The sequence below is a fragment of the Mercenaria mercenaria genome, chromosome 15 (genome assembly GCF_021730395.1).
Source record: "Mercenaria mercenaria strain notata chromosome 15, MADL_Memer_1, whole genome shotgun sequence".
Lineage (NCBI taxonomy): Eukaryota > Metazoa > Mollusca > Bivalvia > Venerida > Veneridae > Mercenaria > Mercenaria mercenaria.
Window position 1 is genome coordinate 12,957,241 of NC_069375.1, and position 21,761 is coordinate 12,979,001.

General features: G+C 35.6%; 1 protein-coding gene across 2 annotated transcripts; it reads right to left on the reverse strand.

The window, feature by feature from the left end:
* Positions 1–1,478: 1,478 nt before the first annotated feature.
* Positions 1,479–21,755, reverse strand: LOC123547010 (zinc finger protein 761-like). Of its 2 annotated transcripts, none has more exons than XM_053524574.1 (4): positions 21,721–21,755; positions 13,732–13,822; positions 12,260–12,416; positions 1,479–11,779 (listed from the first exon to the last, which is right to left on the reverse strand). In XM_053524574.1, exons 2-4 carry the CDS (start codon positions 13,807–13,809, stop codon positions 10,608–10,610), a joined length of 1,407 nt encoding a protein of 468 aa, XP_053380549.1. In that variant the 5' UTR covers positions 13,810–13,822; positions 21,721–21,755; the 3' UTR covers positions 1,479–10,607. The 2 variants fall into 2 exon arrangements, with proteins under 2 accessions (XP_053380549.1, XP_045189682.2); XM_045333747.2 differs by having other exon boundaries at positions 21,690–21,733.
* Positions 21,756–21,761: the final 6 nt, after the last annotated feature.

Sequence of the window (21,761 nt, forward strand, 5' to 3'; positions counted from 1 at the left end):
TGTTTCTTGCTGTACAGGGTCAGTTTATGATGGTGAACAAGTGTTGCAAGTTTCAAAGCAATAGCTTTGATAGTTTAGGAGAAAAGTTAACCTAAACATAAAACTTAACCAAGAAATCTGATATTTTCTAAGTCCAAAAAGGGCCATAATTCTTGCAAAAAGCAGGATGGAGTTAAGTTTCTTGCTGTACAGGGTCAGCTATTAATGGTGAACAAGTTTCAAAGCAATAGCTTTGATAGTTTAGGAGAAAAGTTAACCTAAACATAAAACTTAACCAAGAAATCTGATATTTTCTAAGTCCAAAAGGGGCCATAATTCTTGCAAAAAGCAGGATGGAGTTAAGTTTCTTGCTGTACAGGGTCAGCTATTAATGGTGAACAAGTTTCAAAGCAATACCTTTGATAGTTTAGGAGAAAAGCTGACCTAAACATAAAACTTAACCAGGCAACGCCGACGCCGATCAAGTGATGACAATAACTCATTTTTTTTCCAAAAAATCAGACGAGCTAAAAAGTCACAGAAATCCTTCCTATATGGTCATCTGCCATCAAGGTTGTTCATCTGCAAACGTTTGAAGCAAACCTGGCTAATAGTGTGAGAGGCATTATAAAAGTAGGGACAGCAGCAACGCTATATGCCACCATATAAATCCGTGGGGACATAAAAATGTTTTTTATATATCCTAGCCACATTCTTTGCATTTATTTGGTGTGATAACTGGTACTTAGGGTTCCACTATGTTCCATCTTGTGTAGAAAATACACACAGCCTATTGTTTTGACCTAGTAGCATGAAAAAAGTCTATGGTGAGATAAGATCCTAAAATTCTCTCTATTTCGTCATGGGTTAGCACTTTCCTAAAACGACAGATCAGTTGCCATCCAAATGGATGAAACAAAAACTAGAGCTGCTGTTGAGAAAAGCGCATGTCTCCCACAACTACCTAATCATCTGAATAGTAGAACATGAGTCAACCATGCACCAAGACCTCAACTGACTAATCATCTGACATGATTAACTCTTTGGGATAGATTAAAATGAGTCATATACTACTATTCACATGATTATTAGCGTACCAGTCATTTATGTCACCACAACCAGAGCGATTTTCGGTAATTCAAGGGTCATAATTCCGAAATGCCTAGGCCAATTTGATAAGTTATCAAACTTGGCAGAGGACTTATCGGTAAACACATTTTGTTCCAGTTTGGTGAAGATCAGATGAGAAATGTTCGACTGAGAGTAAGGACAAGATTTGTAACAGATAAACACACAGACAGACAGGAGTAAATCAATATGTCTCCCACCACACAGTGGTGTGGGAGACATAACTGAATAAGGGCAAGGGTGTTATGACTTGAATGGGGAAGTTTCCAGACAGGCAAAAGCATAGATTACATGTTTCTAGATATGTAAAAACACAGATTACTTGGGCACTTGTATGAAAGGACCATAAAACAACTAATGACACAACTACAGCCATTTACAAAAGTTTAATTCTTCCAAAAAAAACTATAATCTATATTAGTATCAAAAATAATCACATCCCTAAACATGTATAAATAACCAAACTATCTTTGTATCACATAACTATAAACTCGGGACATCATGATTCTTATTTACATAATTATATGTAATATGTAATAATATATCGGACACTGTAAAGATTGAGATTTCAAATTTGTATGTATTCAGGGATATATAGGACTTCATTGTCCATTGTAGATTTGGTAATACATGCAAATTTTACCCCTAGGAATAAAGTAAAACAAGGGGATGAGCAAAATACTCTAGTTATCCAGGGTTTAAAGTGCTCCTAACATAGAAAAACAGCCTGGGTCAACATGGAATGCTTGATCGAACCTACGTGCGCAATCCATCATTGCTTGAGTCAGCCCTGGTCCAGTGTATTTGTTAATGTTGCTGCTAGCAAATTTAAAACATGCATGGATACTTCAGATGTTCATGTCCAGCATTTTAAGTAGTTAAGAGCAGCAAATTCCTAACAAAGCAGAAGCAAATAAGTACCGGATTATCATCAAATGGTGAAATATCCAATCTTCAGTAATTCGAAATAGGATCTTGGGATGAAAAGTCAGAAATATTTTGTTATTTTTCAACAATATTTAAGTATGCACATCGATAAAGCACCTGTAAAACCTATTTCTAAAGTTAAAATTCTAGACTGTTTACACGTGATTAAATTACTGGACATTTTAATTAAATACTGGAAATACCTGGAATTACTGACAAACATGTAGAAATCTCAACTTCTATTCATTTGTTACAGCAATAATATAATCACATAAAGAAAGGAGAATAAGGCACCATGAATAATGATTGTAAACAGGTGGGTACAAAATAGCTGTTGAATAATCTAAGGTAGTGAACCTGTAATGAAAATCATCATTTCCATATATTTAAGTATGCAATTTCAGCACTCTCCAATTATCATGAAAAGTAATTTCTGTTATGGCCGAAGAATGCTGAAATCGCATACGGAGGACATGTATAGCATACTGAGGATATGTATCACATATGGAGGATATGTATCACATACGGAGGATAATGTATCGCGTACAAAGGATATGTATCGCATACGGAGGATATGTTTCGCATACGGAGGATGATGGATATGTAATCGCATGGAAATAGTTGATTGTCATTACAGTTCTATTACTTTAATGGATTTCTTTGTAAGTTCTTGATTACTATAAATAAACTTATATGCTAGTCTCTATTTCATGTAAAACAATTTCAATATTGTAAGCTACAAAAATGTACAGCAAAGCAAATTTTCTAATTAAAATGAAACATTCAATAAACACACTAACAATTTACCAATTTACAAAAATATGTAAAAAAGAAAAGAAAATAACAATCTATGATTAGACTCTAACAAAATGCAACATTCACAAAGTCTACATACCATATATTACAACCTTTAATAACAGGAGCTGTTTGAGGACAGCAATGCTCAACTATTCAACAGCCTTGTCAATTGAATGAATATTAAAGTCGAAAAAAGCGGCATAATTTTGTAAAATTGCAAAACAGGGTTATGGAACCTGTACAATGCATATCAGCTCATGACAATAGACAAGTGTGTAAAGTTTCATTCCTTTCACTGCTAAGACAAAAAAAGGGGCATAATTTTGTAAATATGCAAAATAGATTTATGGAACTTGTGCACTGCATGTCAGATCATCACAGTGAAAAAGTGTGGAAAGTTTCAATTCATTCCCATCAGTGGTTACTGAGATACCAGCTTACATATAAAACCTTAACCAAAAATTTCTAAGTCGAAAAGGGGCATAATTTTGTAAAAAAGCAAAATATAGCCATGGAACCTATGCAATATAAGTCAGTTTATCACAGTAAATAAGTGTGTGAAGTTTCAATCCATTCCCATAAGTGGTTACTGAGATACATTTACATACAAAAACAACCAAATCGGGACGCCGACACAGACACCAACGCCAATGCATGGGTGAGTCTAATAGCTCTAGCTATTCTTTCAATAGTCAAGTTGAAAACTTGTATATCCCCTATTTTTGCTACTGGGGAAGGAATATGTTAAGTCACACAACCAATTTTTATATTGAATATAAATAGTCTCAACAAAAAAAGTGAAAGAAAACAATGTTTTTCATAAAACTGAATTTAAATATCTATCGCATGTTTGTTTTGGGTTTACTTCCATGTATCAACAAAATTTCAGTTAAGAAATGATTGGCATTTAACCTAAACAGAATTCCTGGACTCAATATCAATGCTGGTAACTGCCAACTTCTCCACATCAGTCAGGTGGAGGTCAAATTATTTCAGACACGAAAGTTTTCTATCAGTTTATCATAGAAAAAATACACACTTTGCCAGGGATCGAACACACAACCTGACAATCAATATACCTGTGCTCTCCCTACTGAGCTGGACAGACAGGTTAAATATAATCTATGAAATACTGTCTGACCCATAAGACTCTTTCTTTCAAAACAAAAAGCAAGAATTAAAGAAAAAGAATCTATCCATGTGAAAGTTTATCAGAAAATCCTTGATATGTCGATGCAAAAAGATAATGTGTTCATATTTGGAGCAATTAAACAAATTGTTAAAAAATAAATCAACCTTGAGCAAAAAATTCAGAAAGAAACTTAGTCATATATAAATTAAACATTTTATGTCAACATTCCCTGTCGACAGTCATTGGTATCATATACTTCATTGGTATACGAGTGTCATTCACAACCATTTGTTTATACAATAATTGACCTGCCTGAGACTAGAACATTGAGCTGCGTTCAATAAACGCTTGATGCCCCCGGTGGCATCCTTGTCGATACAAAGCAACCTAAGTCCAAAACGAGGTCAAGGTCAAACTGAGGTCAGGTAATGTTTGAAGATGAGGAATGGTCACAGGTTACATCTGTATTAGTATCAATTCATTCTTGTAAGCCGTATTGCTGCTAGGCGAAACGGTCCCATTTGGTTAACCAAGAGATGGCCCATATAAAGCAACCTAAGTCCAAAATGAGTCGTCAAGGTCAAACTGAGGTCAGGTGATGTTTGAAGATGAGGAATGGTCACAGGTTACATCTGTTTTAGTATCAATCCATTCTTGTAAGCGGTATTGATGCTAGACGAAACGGGCCCATTTGGTTAACCAAGAGATGGCCCATATAAAGCAACCTAAGTCCAAAATGAGGTCAAGGTCAAACTGAGGTCAGGCGATGTCTGAAGATGAGGAATGGTCACAGGTTACATCTGCATTAGTATCAAGTCATTCTATTAAGGGGTATTGATGCTAGACGAAACGGTCCCATTTGGTTAACCTCGTACGGACGGACGGACAGGACGATCACTATATGCCTCCCGCATCAGTAGATGCCGGGGGCATAAAAAGAAATTTTGCTACTTTTAATGATCATGGAACAAGATCTTGCTTGCTGGAGATAAAGCTATCATCATCATGTTTCAATTTGTTTCAATTTTTGAAAGCAGAGACTGTGACAAGGAAGATGTGTGTCCATATCACACTGGTGTCCCCACTTACTGTTACTGTATGGTTATGTGTTTGTTGTTGACAATGCAAGACAAAGTAAACTTTAATAACATGTTCATTGTTAAGAAAGAAATCAAAACTTGAAACTTTATGCTTAGATGGTGTTAACAGTCAAATAAGTGTAAGAAACTGAAACAGTGAGAAAACAAGGAGCTCCATTCAGTAAACGCTTGATGCCCCCGGTGGCATCCTTGTCGATACAAAGCAACATAAGTCCAAAATGAGTCGTCAAGGTTAAACTGAGGTCAGGTGATGTTTGAAGATGAGGAATGGTCACAGGTTACATCTGTATTAGTATCAATTCATTCTTGTAAGTGGTATTAATGCTAGACGAAACGGTCCCATTTGGTTAACCAAGAGATGGCCCATATAAAGCAACCTAAGTCGAAAATGAGGTCAAGGTCAAGGTCAAAATGAGGTCAGGTGATGTTTGAAGATGAAGAATGGTCACAGGTTACATCTGTATTAGTATCAATTCATTCTTGTAAGCGGTATTGATGCTAGACGAAACGGTCCCATTTGGTTAACCAGGAGATGGCCTATATAAAGCAACCTAAGTCCGAAATGAGGTCAAGGTCAAGGTCAAACTGCGGTCAGGTGATGTCTGAAGATGAGGAATGGTCACAGGTTACATCTGCATTAGTATCAAGTCATTCTAGTAAGGGGTATTGATGCTAGACGAAACGGTCCCATTTGGTTAACCTCGTACGGACGGACGGATGAATGGACGGAAGGACGGACGGACAGGACGATCACTATATGCCTCCCGCATCAGTAGATGCCGGAGGCATAAAAACATTTCGTGTTGGGTGCTAGTGAGTGGGGTGTATGATACTACAATACAACAAGAGTAGAAAAAGTGTTTGTTAGAGGGTGGGGTAGGTGTGGAGGAAAATCTCAAATTTTATTCCAGGTGCAAAACTTTACATGTTGGACAATATTCCTGGAACATTCATGCTTATGTCAAACACGTTTTGAGATACATGCGACATAAACGTTTAGACCTTTTATACTTTCTGAGATACATGTCACATAATCTGGCTATTTACACATATTCTTTTCTGATGCAAAGGCATAACTCTGGTCTTGTTGAGTCTCATATAAAACCCCAGGTGCCCAATATCTGTCAAATCTAGGTCAAATACTTCATTATTTATGAGCCACAAAAATGTCTGACATATGGAGAGGCAGAAATAATTCATGTATTTTCCTCCTCTTAAAAATAGTATTCATCAGACAGAAGAAAGGAACCAGTCACGTGATTACACTATAAGCTTTAGTAAGTTTGAAACCGTGTGAATGAGTATGAAATCACAAGAAAGCGGTCAGTTACAATGCTGCTCTAATTACTTCTTTTTGTTGTATCACATACAGGGATTTCTGTAGAATATATTGTATACAGTTTAACTATAACGGATACTGTTTTAGCAATATATACAACCTAACACTTCTTATCACAAAATAGTTGATGGAATGTTTGATTCTTATAAAACATATAAATAACTTGTATAAAATCTAACAAAAACAAAGAATAAGATTAAAACAAATTTAAGATCTAATTCTAGCACATTTAAATATTAGATAAATGACCTACTTCTAACAATTCTGTATCAAAATGAACAAAAATCATATACACTTACATTCAAAAATAAAATGTATAACGAGCACAAAAAGACAAAAACTCAAACAACATGGACTTCTGGTTATATGGAGTGTTTGTTATAAAATGATACCCATTGTGTAAAACAATAGTTAAAAGAAAGCATAGTATAGAAATTAATATTTTCTTTAATTACAGATTTTTACCTATTAAAAATAAAAATAAACTTCTATCTGATAAATTCAAAGAAATGAGTGAACGAGAGAGATCTCGATTGAACATAACTTGCAACAAAGACTAACAAATATCTACAATGAAACTAACAGGATTTCATACAAGGTTTAAAAACATACTGTAAGCAGAAATAACCTAGCATATTACTACTCCAAAAGAAATTACACAACTTATACTCTAATATCTGTAGAATTAAAAAGACAACCCCATTTTGGAGCAGAGATAACCTACATTTAGAAATTTATAATCACCACAAACACAACAATAACAATTCACAATTTGTTTTCAAACACAGCTGTGCTTTTGAATCAAATGGCAGAATTTAAGTTTGACTTCTATCTTATGGTAAAACAAGTAAACGCTCTCAAATTATAAACCTGCGCTGTTATTGAAAACAATTCAACAAACAAAACAAAAGCTAAAGACAGAATGCTTAACTATCTGAAGCAGTTTTACCTTGTACTAGCTTATATAAAAAAGCTTTAATAAAATTTTCTAAGTTGGAAAAGGGGCATCATTGTCCTTTTTTTTAAAATATCATTTCTTGTATGTGTACATATACTGTATGTGTGTTAAAATCTAAAACCTCTCTATTTTCTGAAGTATCACAGCATCACAAACTGTCACATTTGTTCATATGAGATTAAACTGATACATGTATATGAAATAACTACACTGTGAAATCATTTACATGTAATTTTGTGGTTTTTGGAGTTAAAAAGGCCTACTTTGTAGAAATATAAAATCAGGAATTTCAACTTTTTATGATATAATGCATGGCCATTTTGTTTGATCACAGGGATTTTATTTTGTGGACTGAAGCTACAATAAAATAGAGACCGTACCATAGCTCTTCGCATACTTTGATTTTTCAAACTAAAGTGATTTTTACAAATGCACCGGTTACGATTAAAAATGTAAACAAAAGACTCTGTCTATAATCTTTGAAATGTATGAATGACACTCGATCTTAGTCATAATACTTATTGACAGTGAATGCTAATGACTCCATGTGTTGCAGAAAGGTATCTAGTTTGTAACTGTAATTTCCCATCAATTGAAATCCTCTCAAAACTGGTAAAATAATTACTTATATTTGGACAAAGCTCACGGTCTTTTCCGTTCGACAGCTGCTAAAAGGGCAAATATAAAAGATTCAGTGTAAGTTATATTTCACTGGTACTACCAGTTAGTAAGTTCATACTCTGAACAACACGTCAGAGAAATCTGGGCAGATTTGACCGATTATGACGTTGGCAGCATTAGATTATATTTTTTCTTTACACGGAAATTGCCGTTAGGTAACAAAGCGAATACGCCGATAATCCGGAGTCACCGATTATTGTTCCAGTTCACGCAATGTAATCCAGGCAATTAAACTGCATAGCTATTAGCTGTTACTGGATAGGGAAGTGGTAGAGTGTCTGCCTTAGGTGTGAGAGGTCCTGGGTTCGAGTCCCAGTTAGAGCTTCACTATTTGCATTCTGCTACAGCATAGTTTTGCTGTTAATAGACTGTTCCAGATGTTCTATTTTTTTAGCACACAGTATCATGGATCATTATTTAGCAATCCAGATCAAAGTTGAATGTTAAATCAAATGCACCCAATTAGTAAATATTCACTATATTATGTCCCTTTGATGTTTATGCTCTCCATGTTCGAGAAGAGTTACATTTCCTTGATCACAAAATTTTCTTTAACATGAAAATATTAAATGCTCATAACTCCACACTTCTGGTTAAAATATTGTCTATATTTCTGTTTTTGAAAAATATATGGACACTTGTCTTCATTTCAAAGCTTTTTAACTTCAAACCTATGATTTGAAAAACTTAGGTACTATCTCTAAATAAAATAGGTCCAAATTTTTTTTATAATTTCACAGAAACAAACTACACAAATATATGTATAAAGACCATTTCACATATACACTGAACTGAAATAAATCTGATTGTATTTTGATCAATAGGCTATTTTATTCATGCCAGAACAAACCCATAGGTTAAACCAAATCGAAACAAAAAGATGCACAAGCTGAAATCCTAGTTGGGTAAACAGATTTGGTTAAAAATGTGGAAAAGGTTACGTTCACACATTTCTGAACAGAAATTTGGATAAAAATTTGGCGCAAATGTAGCACTTACTGATTACAAAATGTAAAATAAACAACATCAGTTCAGATCCTATAATCCAGTTTGGTGTATGAGTGAAATGGCTGGAAATGTTAATAAAATCTATCTATTACAGAAGAACACAATTGTTACAGTGATAATGATTGTCTATACAGGAACAATACTGTTTCAGGTGAGAGAAAGAAAAATTGATTTATAAAATCATATAAAATTTAACAGTAACTAAATACAAAATATTTGAGCAATAACACTAGGAATGTGTTAAAGTTTTGATATGTTTTGATTACAAATACACACTAACCTTACAAAATATACAATAATTGTAATTACATTACATTAATCATGAAAAAAATATTAATTAACCAATTAATCTGGATATGCATGGTACAGTAAAATAAGAATGTACATTATACATTTAAACTTTGTTTCAACTTTACACAAACATATAGTATGGATTTAGTAACACCAACACAAGATTAGTACATCTGCCAAATTACCACAGGCAAAAATTTCCAGCAAATGGAGAATACCAATGAGCTATACAGCTAAAGATGAAAACTAAACAATATTATGCCAAAACAATTCCCCTACATCTGAAATATATGTCTTGTTTCATCTTACTGGATTACATGAATATCAACCAGATGCCCACTGAATATGTCACTTTGTAAATCCATAGCACACAAATAGACAATTAGTTTGTTGTTTGGATGTTCAGTTTCACCAGCAGAATTTAAATCATATGGCAATGTTCCTAATTATAAAGGTGGAGGAAGACCACAGATGCTGATCTGGACATAGGGGCAGAGCAATTGACCACTAGTAAGACAGCTGGACAGCTTCCTTACATAAAGGAATCTAAATCCAAAGTGGGGTTTCAAATTCACCGAGATGAAGGGCAAGTAATTTGAAGACAGTAACATTAACCAAACAGCATTGATGGAGGCCCTGCTAGGACAGACAAAGATGTACTAGTGCTGTTTTGTTTAGGTGGGTTTCAAGTTATAACCACTAATACCAGTTATTAGCAAAGAAAGACGTCCTCCACATACTATATTACCAATCACAAGTCTGCTGGTAACCTCTCTCATATTGAAGAATCCTACATCCTAACCTTAACAGGGTTTTGAAAGTGTAACACTGAGGGGCAAATGCTTTGAAGAACATGGCCTTTACCACTAATCCTCGCTTAAAAGATCCATTGAGTTAATAAAATTGATATTCTATACAGTTTCACTATAAGAGTAGGCATTTTAACTTTCTTCATAAAATTCAAATCTGTTAAAATTTTAAGTATTCAGATATTAATCATCATAATGTAGGATGCTATGAAAATTTCTCTTCCAGGTTATCAATCATTTGGGTCTCTACAGTACCTACCCGCAATACACAAGTTCTTGTTTTTCACAGAAAAATGACAAACTCTCTGTACAAAATGTTTCTAAAGTCAAACTAAAACAAAGTGATTGTAGATAAAACTAAGGAAAAATGAATACTTCAGCTAATATTAAATCACCATTCAAAAATACCTTATATTAAGGCATTCAGAGCTGTACATTGTGATAAAATGCTTTTTGTTTAGCTGCTGTTACTTTCACCTTCAACAAGAGATTTCTCAGCTGACTGTTTAGGATTGTAGTGAAAGCGTTCCAAATGTTGGAGTAGATAGTCGCGACGTCGAAATCGCCGCTCACAGAGATCACAGGGAAATGGCTTCTCATCAGTGTGGATTTTTCGATGTGATCTCATGTTGGATGGATGAGTGAAAGCTTTGTTGCAGATGTCGCAAGTGTATCTTTTGTCACCAACATGAGACCTCCAATGAAATGTACGATTGTTCTTATTGGCGAGAATCTTATTACAGATCAAACATTTGGCCATATTTCCAATTTCTTCAAATGCGCTTTTCATATCAGCTATATCATTAATACTGTGCTTTTTGGATGTTTTTCTAATATTAACATTAGCTCCTGATTTAAGATCTGAATGATTGTTCACTGTTTCTGGATTTTCTTCTTCACTCATTTTCGTAACATTTAACAAACTAGACATTTGATTGTCGAAGCCTACTGCATTTTCATTTTCCATTTTCACAACTGAACTGCTGGCTGGATCTAAATTTGATTCTAGATTTACATCCTTCTTCTGTGTTTTCGCCGGTGCTTTTCTATTTTTTCTTCTTTTCTGCAAACTCAGTTGCTGCCTACCTCTCTCAAATATACTAAGCTCCCCATATGCCTTAACATCCACAAAAGGCATATGATCGAGGACGGCATTAGTATTCTGATCAGGTAAATCTTTTTCAAATTTAACAGGAAAACTTTGCACACTGCTCTCTGGTACCTCTTCACTGACACACTTCAGTTTTTCATCTTGCCACGTGAATCGTGGTAACTTTATGTTGTAAGACTCGTTATTATTGTCTAACTCTTCATACTGAAAACCAGGAAAGGTACTCTGAGACGCATTACCATTATACTTCATTACGTTATCTTTGCTTTCCAGGGTGTATGAATATCCACCAGATTTCTCGCTTAGATCTAAGGCACATGCTGAATCTACCAGACTCGATGATGAGAGATCGGTTTCTTTGACAGACTTAGAGATTTCTGGAGCTGGAGGATCATCCACTGGCATAACAACTACACTTTTCTGGAACTTACATCTCGGTGTGGATTTGCGTCTATTTGGCTTCGGTGTTGAGTTGGCATTCAAAACAGGTGGGGGTGGTGGTGGTGACTTTTCCTTACCTTTAAAAGATTTTATGAAATCATAAAATGCAATTTTCAACTGTATTTCAGCAATATAATGTAACAAAAGGTGGTCAACACAACAATGCTCTTAGATTTACTGGCATTATCAGTAATATTTTACTCTTGAATAAGTAAAAAAAATGTCCTCAAGAAACAGGGGTAAGATACAGGCATAATGGCTTTGCTTTGACAAAAAAGTGACATAGACGGGGTACAAGTCTTCAAACAGGGAGACTGTAAACTGGTATTCTATACAGGTAGTTCATCACAGATAATTGAAAAGAATAGGTCAGTGATCATTTTTCTGCCAACTTTGATTGATGTGCACAGACTTAACAAATCCCTCACCATTCAAATATATCAAAGTGTTCACATAATTTTTTTTTTACACAGTAAAAGTCCAATGTCTTGTAATCTATTTTAAATCAGTGTCTTCCAGTTAAAAGACTGTTACAGTTGTAAAATGTATCAATATACCTGTACAGAAGCTGAGAAATTCTTGTTTAACAGTATGAAGACCAGAAGATTTCGCAAATCCTTCTCCTTTCACAGACCCGATGTGCCCACATGTACCTTCCCCAGTACTGGCCGTCAGTACAATATACTCTTCACCAGTCTCTGACAGGCGACTTAACTGTAAATATGAATCTATTTTATAATACATAATTCATTTTAAGCTCAATTGTTCAAGTATCTTAAAGCTATGAAATCATTAAATTTTGTTAGCATAACTTTTTGTGGTCTTGGTCAAAATGAAGTTTTCATTTAGACATTTCAAATTTTACTTGCATATTGAGATTTGTCCTGAAATAATGCCTACATGAATGATAAGCATTTCATAGTCTGTCACATAAGTACATCAGAACTGGAAGCAATGAAATGTGGACAAAGGGAAAAACATAAACCTAGTAACTAAAGACTGACTCACTGCAGACCTGGAGCGCCTGTGATAAATTACAGACTCCAGTATGTACCAGATTCAAGTGAATTGAATAACAAGAGCTGTCTCCATAGGATGACACATGCCCCCGATGGCACTTTAATAAATAGTTATGGCCGATGTTAGAATTTAGGACCTTCGACCTCTGGAGCTGGATCTTGTGCACAACAAGTCGTCTTACTGTGTCACACATTCATGCGTAGTTATTTTAAAATATGGACCGGACACACCCATCAATGCACTATCATGAAAAATGACCTTTAACGTCTAAGTGTGACCTTGACCTTTGAGCTACGGATCTGAGTCTTGCGCATGACATGTCGTCTTACTGTGGTACACATTCATGCCAAATTTTTTGAAAATCCATCCATCGATGACAAAGATATGGACCGGACACGCCCATCAATGCACTATCCTTTAATGTCTAAGTGTGACCTTGACCTTTGAGCTACGGACCTGGGACTTGCGCACGACACATCGTCTTACTGTGGTACACATTCATGCCAAGTTATTTGAAAATCCATCCATCGATGACAAAGATATGGACCGAACACAAAAAATGCGGACAGACTGACAGACTGACAGACAGACAGATGGTTCAAAAATAATATGCCTCCCTTCGGGGGCATAAAAAGTATCTTCAATGCATATTATGTTGTAGCCATGGCAATACTAACCCTAACCTTTAGTCAGTACAGTATACACTAATTGCGTTGCGGATATGCAATAATTTGTGTACTTCTGCCATGCACTCCATTGGACATGCACAGAAGACCACTCCAGGTTTGCAATGAGCAACATCGATAACTAAATAGGTTGATTCCTTGCCCCTTGCTTTGAATTCATAGTTTAGATAATAATTCCAGTCTCACAGCAAAATTGACATTGACTAATTATTCTGACCATATCTCCCCATGGTCTTCATCAGCCAACTGGTAGTCAAAGACATAGATCTAAATTTTATGTAAATTTTATCAAAGACAACAGAAACCTCAAACCAAAATCTTACCAGAGACTGTATCTCATACTTGAGAACTATCCTTACAGCCTGGGTTAAATCTGGTTCCATGATGAAACCCCCATCCATCGTAAGGGTCAAACTGGAAACAAAATTACACAAACTTTGAATAAGCCTTTTAAATTTCAGTCTTACATGATGTAGTACAAATGGAAAAGTGACCTTAAAATGCAATGTAAGACCTTATATTAATACTAATAGGACATTTAGCACTGTCACTTCCTATGGAAGTCCCAATTCACACTCATTTCAGTTCTTTTCCTTTGAAAATTTCATTTCCTTTTCTTCCATGGAAAAGGGCACTTTTTGAAAAATATTAATATTTTCTGTATAAAGGGACAACAATTTCAGAAAGACAAAGGAGGGAATTTCAGATAAATTTGGGAATTATGATTTATAACTTAGGAAAGTGGGGCTCACACTGGCCTCCAAAGAATAATAGCCAACTTTTGAACCTATAAAAAAAAAAAAAATAGCCAGGGGGTGGGGGTGTGGGGCACTGTGAATTCAGGAAAATTACCTCCTTATATTGGGGTGGCATCCCACTATAAATTTTTCGAAGATAAGGCCTTAAAATGCTACATTCTGATGGATTCTGAACTTCTGAAGGCATTTACTCATTTAGTTTGTGTAAGGCAGCTGAAATGGTTGATACTGACCGGCATTGTGGACTGGGCAATGACTCAAGCCCCATCCATGCACATACAATATTGGGGCACAGTTGAACACAAGGGAAAGTTTACCAAGTCTTTGAGCATCATTCATGTTTATAATTTTTCTTAAAGTGTTTTCATGATTATTTTGACCACAGCTGTACTTCAACTGCCCGAAAAGTACAAAACAATCGGGTTGCAAAAATATGTGATATTTGGCATCTATGCACACTATTGTATTACAGCTTTTTGTTAACAAGGTTTTGATGCTTTATTCAATAAAAACTAACATTTTATGTGTTTTAGAACGTTTTCACTTATGCTAATGACAGTATGCAGGCAAATTTATTTGTTGAGTTTTTGAGCTTGCCCGTATCAGCCAGGTTACTAAAGATAGAAACAAGACTGGTTTTCCTGATCATTTCTGGGTTTAATGTGTGAAACAGACATTTGATATGCCAGAATTGTCTTGGTAAAAAAAAAACAAACAAAAAAACACTATTAAAAATATCTGGCCTGTAATATTTCAACAAATTCGTGTTCTTTTCAATTTCTGGAAATTCGAAAAATTTTGAATTTTTCACTTTGAACAATTGCATTTCAGAATAAAAACAGATATAACCTAGATTCAGTTTCTGATTAAAGATATATTTTGAAATTGTCGACAATTAGGTCAGTTTAAAATATGTTTTTACAGATAAATTAAATTATCGGTAATTAAAGATGGCAATTTAGGTTTTCGCCAGGAAACTGCCAGTACAAATTGATCTAATTGTCGCCTGCCGAATATAGACTTGAAAAGAATTTGCGTTGGCGTTTAAAAATGTTCTCAAAATGTAGCCTGCCAGTTCAATCTGATTGACAGCATCTCTTTAAATGCTAGGTTAGTAAGGTTGCATTCCTGTTATAATTGGTTTAATTGTCGTCTGCATCCTATCGCCTTTAGCAATGTAAACGGCAAAGTTGACACTTGTTTGCAATACACCAGGTAATAAACAGTCCACTTTTTTTATCCCCCGCCATGGCGGAGGGATTATAGGAATGGTCTGCGTCCGTCCTTCCGTCCGTCCTTCCGTCCATAACAAAATCGTGTCCGGTCCATATCTCCTAAACCCCTTGAAGGATTTTCATGAAACTTGGGTCAAATGATCACCTCATCAAGACTATGTGCAGAACCCATGAGTCAGCCTTGTCGGTTCAAGGTCAAGGTCACAACTCAAGGTCAAAGGTTTGAGCCTGCCATTTTGTGTCCGCTCTATATCTCCTAAACCCCTTGAAGGAATTTTATAAAACTTGGGTCAAATGATCACCTCATCAAGAGGATGTGCAGAACCCATGAGTCAGCCATGCCGGCTCAAGGTCAAGGTCACAACTCAAGGTCAAAGGTTTGAGCCTTCCATTTTGTGTCCGCTCTATATCTCTTAAATCCCTTGAAGGTATTTTATAAAACTTAGGGCAAATGATCACCTCATCAAGATGATGTGCAGAACACATGAGTCAGTCATGCCGGCTCAAGGTCAAGGTCACAACTTAGGGTCAAAGGTTTGAACCTTCCATTTTGTGTCTGCTCTATATCTCCTAAACCCCTTGAAGGATTTTCATCAAACTTGGGTCAAACAATCACCTCATCAAGGCGATGTGCAGAACTTATAAGTCAGCCTTGTTGGCTCAAGGTCAAGGTCACAACTGAAGGTCAAAGGTTTGAGCCTTCCATTTCGTGTCCGCTCTATATCTCCTAAACCCCTTGAAGGATTTTCATCAAACTTGGGTCAAACGATCACCTCATCAAGGCGATGTGCAGAACTTATAAGTCAGCCTTGTTGGCTCAAGGTCAAGGTCACAACTGAAGGTCAAAGGTTTGAGCCTTCCATTTCGAGTCCGCTCTATATCTCCTAAACCCCTTGAAGGAATTTTATAAAACTTGGGTCAAATGATTACCTCATCAGAACGATGTGCAAAAATTATGAGTCAACCATGCCAGCTCAAGGTCAAGGTCACAACTAAGGGTCGAAGGTTTGAGCCTTCCATTTGGTGTCCACTCTGTATCTCCTTAACCCCTTGAAGGATTTTCATCAAACTTGGGTCAAATGATCACCTCATCAAGAACTCATGAGTCAGCCATGTCAACTCAAGGTCAAGGTCACAACTGAAGGTCAAAGGTTTCAGCTCTGTATCTCCTAAACCCCTTGAAGGATTTTCATGAAACTTTGGTCAAATGATCACCTCATCAAGACGTTGTGCAGAATTCATGAGTCAGCCATGTCAGTTCATGGTCAAGGTCACAACTGAAGGTCAAAGGTTTCAGCTTTGTATCTCCTAAACCCCTTGAAGGATTTTCATCAAACTTGGGTCATATGATCGCCTCATCAAGAACTCATGAGTCAGCCATGTCAACTCAAGGTCAAGGTCACAACTGAAGGTCAAATGTTTCAGCTCTGTATCTCCTAAACCCCTTGAAGGATTTTCATGAAACTTTGGTCTAATGAGGTGTCAAATGTTTCAGCTCTGTATCTCCTAAACCCCTTGAAGGATTTTCATGAAACTTTGGTCTAATGATCACCTCATCAAGACGTTGTGCAGAATTCATGAGTCAGCCATGTCAATTCAAGGTCAAGGTCACAACTAAAATCAAAGCTTTTACCCTTTCACTATCCATAGCAGTGGCGGGGGATTTAGCTGTCTTTCAGACTGCCTTGTTTATTTTTCTACACTAGCTGACCGCGGGTTTAATAACTGTCTCACTTGGCATAATTATTTTTATGCAGCTATTAAATAAAATAATCGCCAGTTTCTGTCACCAAAATTAAAATTATTTGCCATTTAAACAAAATATTCGCAAATGGCGACTGACAGCACAAGCCCTGGTATCCTTTCTGCAAATATCATTATATACTGTATAAATTCATGTAGAAACTCAAAATGAGTGGATTATAACGCATGATTTTAAATAAGAGACCTTCGGAAATATGACATAATAGGTGCAAGGAGAGAGCACTGGGGATTCCCAACAGAAACACGCAGAATAAATTTGGACATGCCAGGACAGCGTCAAAAATTACCACGCTGTCCAACATAATAAGTCAATTTAATCCAATGCCTACAATCCTATTATTTGGACTATTGTATTCTACCATGCAACATTTCATCTTTAGTATCATCTATAAAATTTGTCTCAGTACATATACAGCACAAGAGAACAATACTGGTTGGCGACCCAGAATTGCGAACGACCTAGAAACCCGGACAGTCAAGTAAACGCTTATTTCGCCATTATACAGACACTTGCATTATGTGCAACATCCACTGCAACAACTGCAAATCGGTTAGTAAAACTTGCAATATTGGAATATCTACATTTGTTCATGGAATGTTTTGACAGCTCTCGCTGAGGGAAATTGAATGTGCTTTCAGTGCGCTTGCGCAGACTTGTTTTGAGGCCCAACATTATTCAAGGGATACTCATCTACAACCTGCTAAATGCAGACAAGCAAACTGCGTGTTTTAAAATGATCAAAACGGGTAGATAGTGCCAGGTTTTAATAAAATTTTCCAGAAGATAATGACCATTAATTAAAAGATGTGTCGTTTATAGGCCAGCTGAATTCTTTTAACTCTCGACAGCCTTATATCAAACATTAATAGTTGAATGTAAACAAGGTTAACATGACATTGTCTTTTTATCGATTATTAACACAGATCTGTAAGTGATTCTGCGAAACAAAATGACAATATTTAGCATTTTCCAACTGTCTGATTCTGGGTCCTACAACATGCTAAAAACTTTAAATTTATGTACCCTCTTTCGGGCCTCCGTAACGTGTTCAGTTCATTTTTAGATAAAAACAAATTGGTGTTTTGTGACACCGAAGAACTGAACTTGATTGAGGTAACATTTCATGGATTTTGCATTAAATATGAAAATATGACAGCTGAAAAGGTTGTAAAATTGTCCGAATCTGAGTCACCAACCAGTACTGGAATGCTATAAGAGAGATCGCCGTGACATCATACACTAACACCTGTTTATCTGGTGGTGGGCTAAACATATGTTTTTACTTTGTTTGTGTATGGGATCGAAATTTTTAATTTCAATAACTTTTTCGCTAATTTATGGATTTTAAAAATTCAATAAGTTCTGAAATGCTTACGATTTTCATATTTTCTTATATAAATATCTTTTTAAATTGAAAAAACATTTTAAATGACATATGATTTTAATAGTGGCGTAATGATGCTCCAAAGTTTTAGAAAAAACACTGTAAGTTAAGCGTTCATAATTAATCCATTTTATTTTGAAATAAGAATTAAAAGTAATCAATCAATTGCTTGTTTTATGTACCTTCCATTGATAAAAAAATTATTGATATCATTGTGTTTTAAGAAAGTTTTAGCCGTTAGAAAAACATCACTGTTTACAAAAACAAGAGGACCATGATGGTCCTGAATCGCTCACCTCTTCCCACATGACCCAGTTTTGAGTATGACGTCGTTTTTTCTATTATTTGACATAGTGACCTAGTTTTTAGCTCATGTGACCCAGTTTTGAACCTGACCTAGATATTATCAAGATAAAAATTCTGGCCAATTTTCATGAAGATCCATCGAAAAATATGGTCTCTAGAGAGGTCACCAGGTTTTTCTATTATTTGACCTATGGACCTAGTTTTCAAAGGTACGTGACCCTGTTTTGAACTTTATCTAGATATCATCAAGGTGAACATTCTCACTAATTTTCATGAAGATCTCATGAAAAATACGGCCTCTAGAGAGGTCACAAGGTTTTTCTACTTTTATACCTACTGACCTAGTTTTTGACCGCACGTGACCCAGTTTCGAAACTGACCTAGATATCATCAAGGTGAACATTCAGATCAATTTTCATGAAGATCTATTGAAAAATATGGCCTCTAGAGAGGTCAAAAGATTTTAATTATTTTAGACCTACTGACCTAGTTTTTGACCGCAGTTGACCCAGTTTCAAACTTGACCTAGACATCATCAAGATGAACATTCAGACCAACTTTCATACAGATCCCATGAAAAGTATGGCCTCTAGAGAGGTCACAAGGTTTTTTTATTATCTGACCTACTGACCTAGTTTTTTAAGGCACATGACCCAGTTTCAAACTTGACCTAGATATCATCAAGGTGAACATTCTGACCAATTTTCATGAAGATCCATTCAAGGGTATGCCCTCTAGAGAGGTCACAAGGTTTTTCTATTTTAAGACCTACTGACCTAGTTTTTGATCGCAGTTGACCCAGTTTCAAACTTGACCCATACATCATCAAGAAAAACATTCAGACCAACTTTCATAAAGATCCCATGAAAAATATGGCCTCTAGAGAGGTCACAACGTTTTTTCATTATTTGACCTACTGACCTACTTTTTGAAGGCATGTGACCCACTTTCAAACTTGACCTAGATATCATCAAGATGAACATTCAGACCAACTTTCATACAGATCCCATGAAAAATATGGCCTCTAGAGAGGTCACAAGGTGTTTCTATTATTTGACCTACTGACCTAGTTTTTGATGGCACGTGACCCACTTTCGAACTTGACCTAGATATCATCAAGGTGAACATTCTGACCAATTTTCATGAAAATCTCATGAAATATATGGCCTCTAGAGAGGTCACAAGATTTTTCTATTTTTAGACCTACTGACCTAGTTTTTGACCGCACGTGACCCAGTTTCAAACTTGACCTAGATATCATCAAGATGAACATTCAGACCAACTTTCATACAGATCCCATGAAAAATATGGCCTTTAGAGAGGTCACAAGGTTTTTCTATTATTTGACCTACTGACCTAGTTTTTGATGGCACGTGACCCACTTTCGAACTTGATCTAGATATCATCAAGGTGAACGTTCTGACCAACTTTCATGAAGATCTTATGAAATATATGGCCTCTACAGAGGTCACAAGGTTTTTCTATTTTTAGACCTACTGACCTAGTTTTTGATGGCATGTGACCCAGTTTCGAACTTGACCTAGATATCATCAAGGTGAACATTCCGACCAATTTTCATGAAGATCTTGTGAAATATATGGCCTCTAGAGAGGTCACAAGGTTTTTCTATTTTTAGACCTATTGACCTAGTTTTTGATGGCACGTGACCCAGTTTCGAACTTGACCTAGATATCATCAAGATGAACATTCTGACCAACTTTCATAAAGATCCCATGAAAAATGTGACCTCTAGAGTGGTCACAAGCAAAAGTTTACGGACGGACGGACGCACGCACGGACGACGGACACCGCGCGATCACAAAAGCTCACCTTGTCACTTTGTGACAGGTGAGCTAAAAACATGAACGCTCGGCGTCTGCCCAACCGACCTTTGTCTTATCAGTTCTAAAAATAGAAAATACAATGGATTTGTATACAAACATGATCTCTCCTATTAAGCAGTGACAGTAACTGTTTCTAAAATTATAAATTGTAATCAGCAGCTTTTTTTTTTTTTTTTTCGGGCTCACAATTGGGATAACCCCATTTATTTTTGTAAAATATAAACATTTACAAAACAATAACCAGAAAAGAAGTCATTAAACAACCAGTTCATACAAACATATATGAATAATAAATTTAATGATAATATTATATTGAACACAATAGTTACATCGCCAGTAAAACAGAACTTGTTCGAAAAACGAAAAGACAAGTAAAATTTGACGAAGTTTCTATCGTCAAGCTTACAAAATTTTAATATTTTTTCATACACAACATTGTGAAAATTTATACGTCTATATATGTATCTGACATGAACTCAATAGATTTCAATAACTGAAGTTTTTCGTATCAGTATTGTGCCATTTTATTTGTTCTTTAATTTTTCTAACTAGATGTTTATAAAAGCTTCTTATTGACTGATAGTTGTTATTGAATTTACAATTATTTCTATATTTCCAAATTTCCCATTTTGTTTCATATATAATCGTATTAATCAATCAGCAGCTTTTTTAACATAAATTAAATATCGATCGAATAGTGTAGCAACTTATTTTGTCACGTATAATACAATACTTTCATTGAAAACAACCTAATTCATAAGCAAAGTGATTAGGGGATTCCTAGAAAACCCCTAGACAGGCCACCTAATGCAAGATTGGATAGATTTCAAGACCTGTCCGAATACTGTAACGCTATTCAAAGATTGACACTTTCGAACTGCATGAGACAAAATAAAAAACTCATCAACCATATGATAAAAAGAAAATTATGTTCTTTAATAAATGTGATAAAATGACAATCTTCTTGCAGGATATAGCTAAATTCTCACTGTTTGGGTCAGAAATTCCTTAGTTGCCTACCTCGTTGGAGAAGAGTACCGCTTTCAGGGGCAGACAACTGC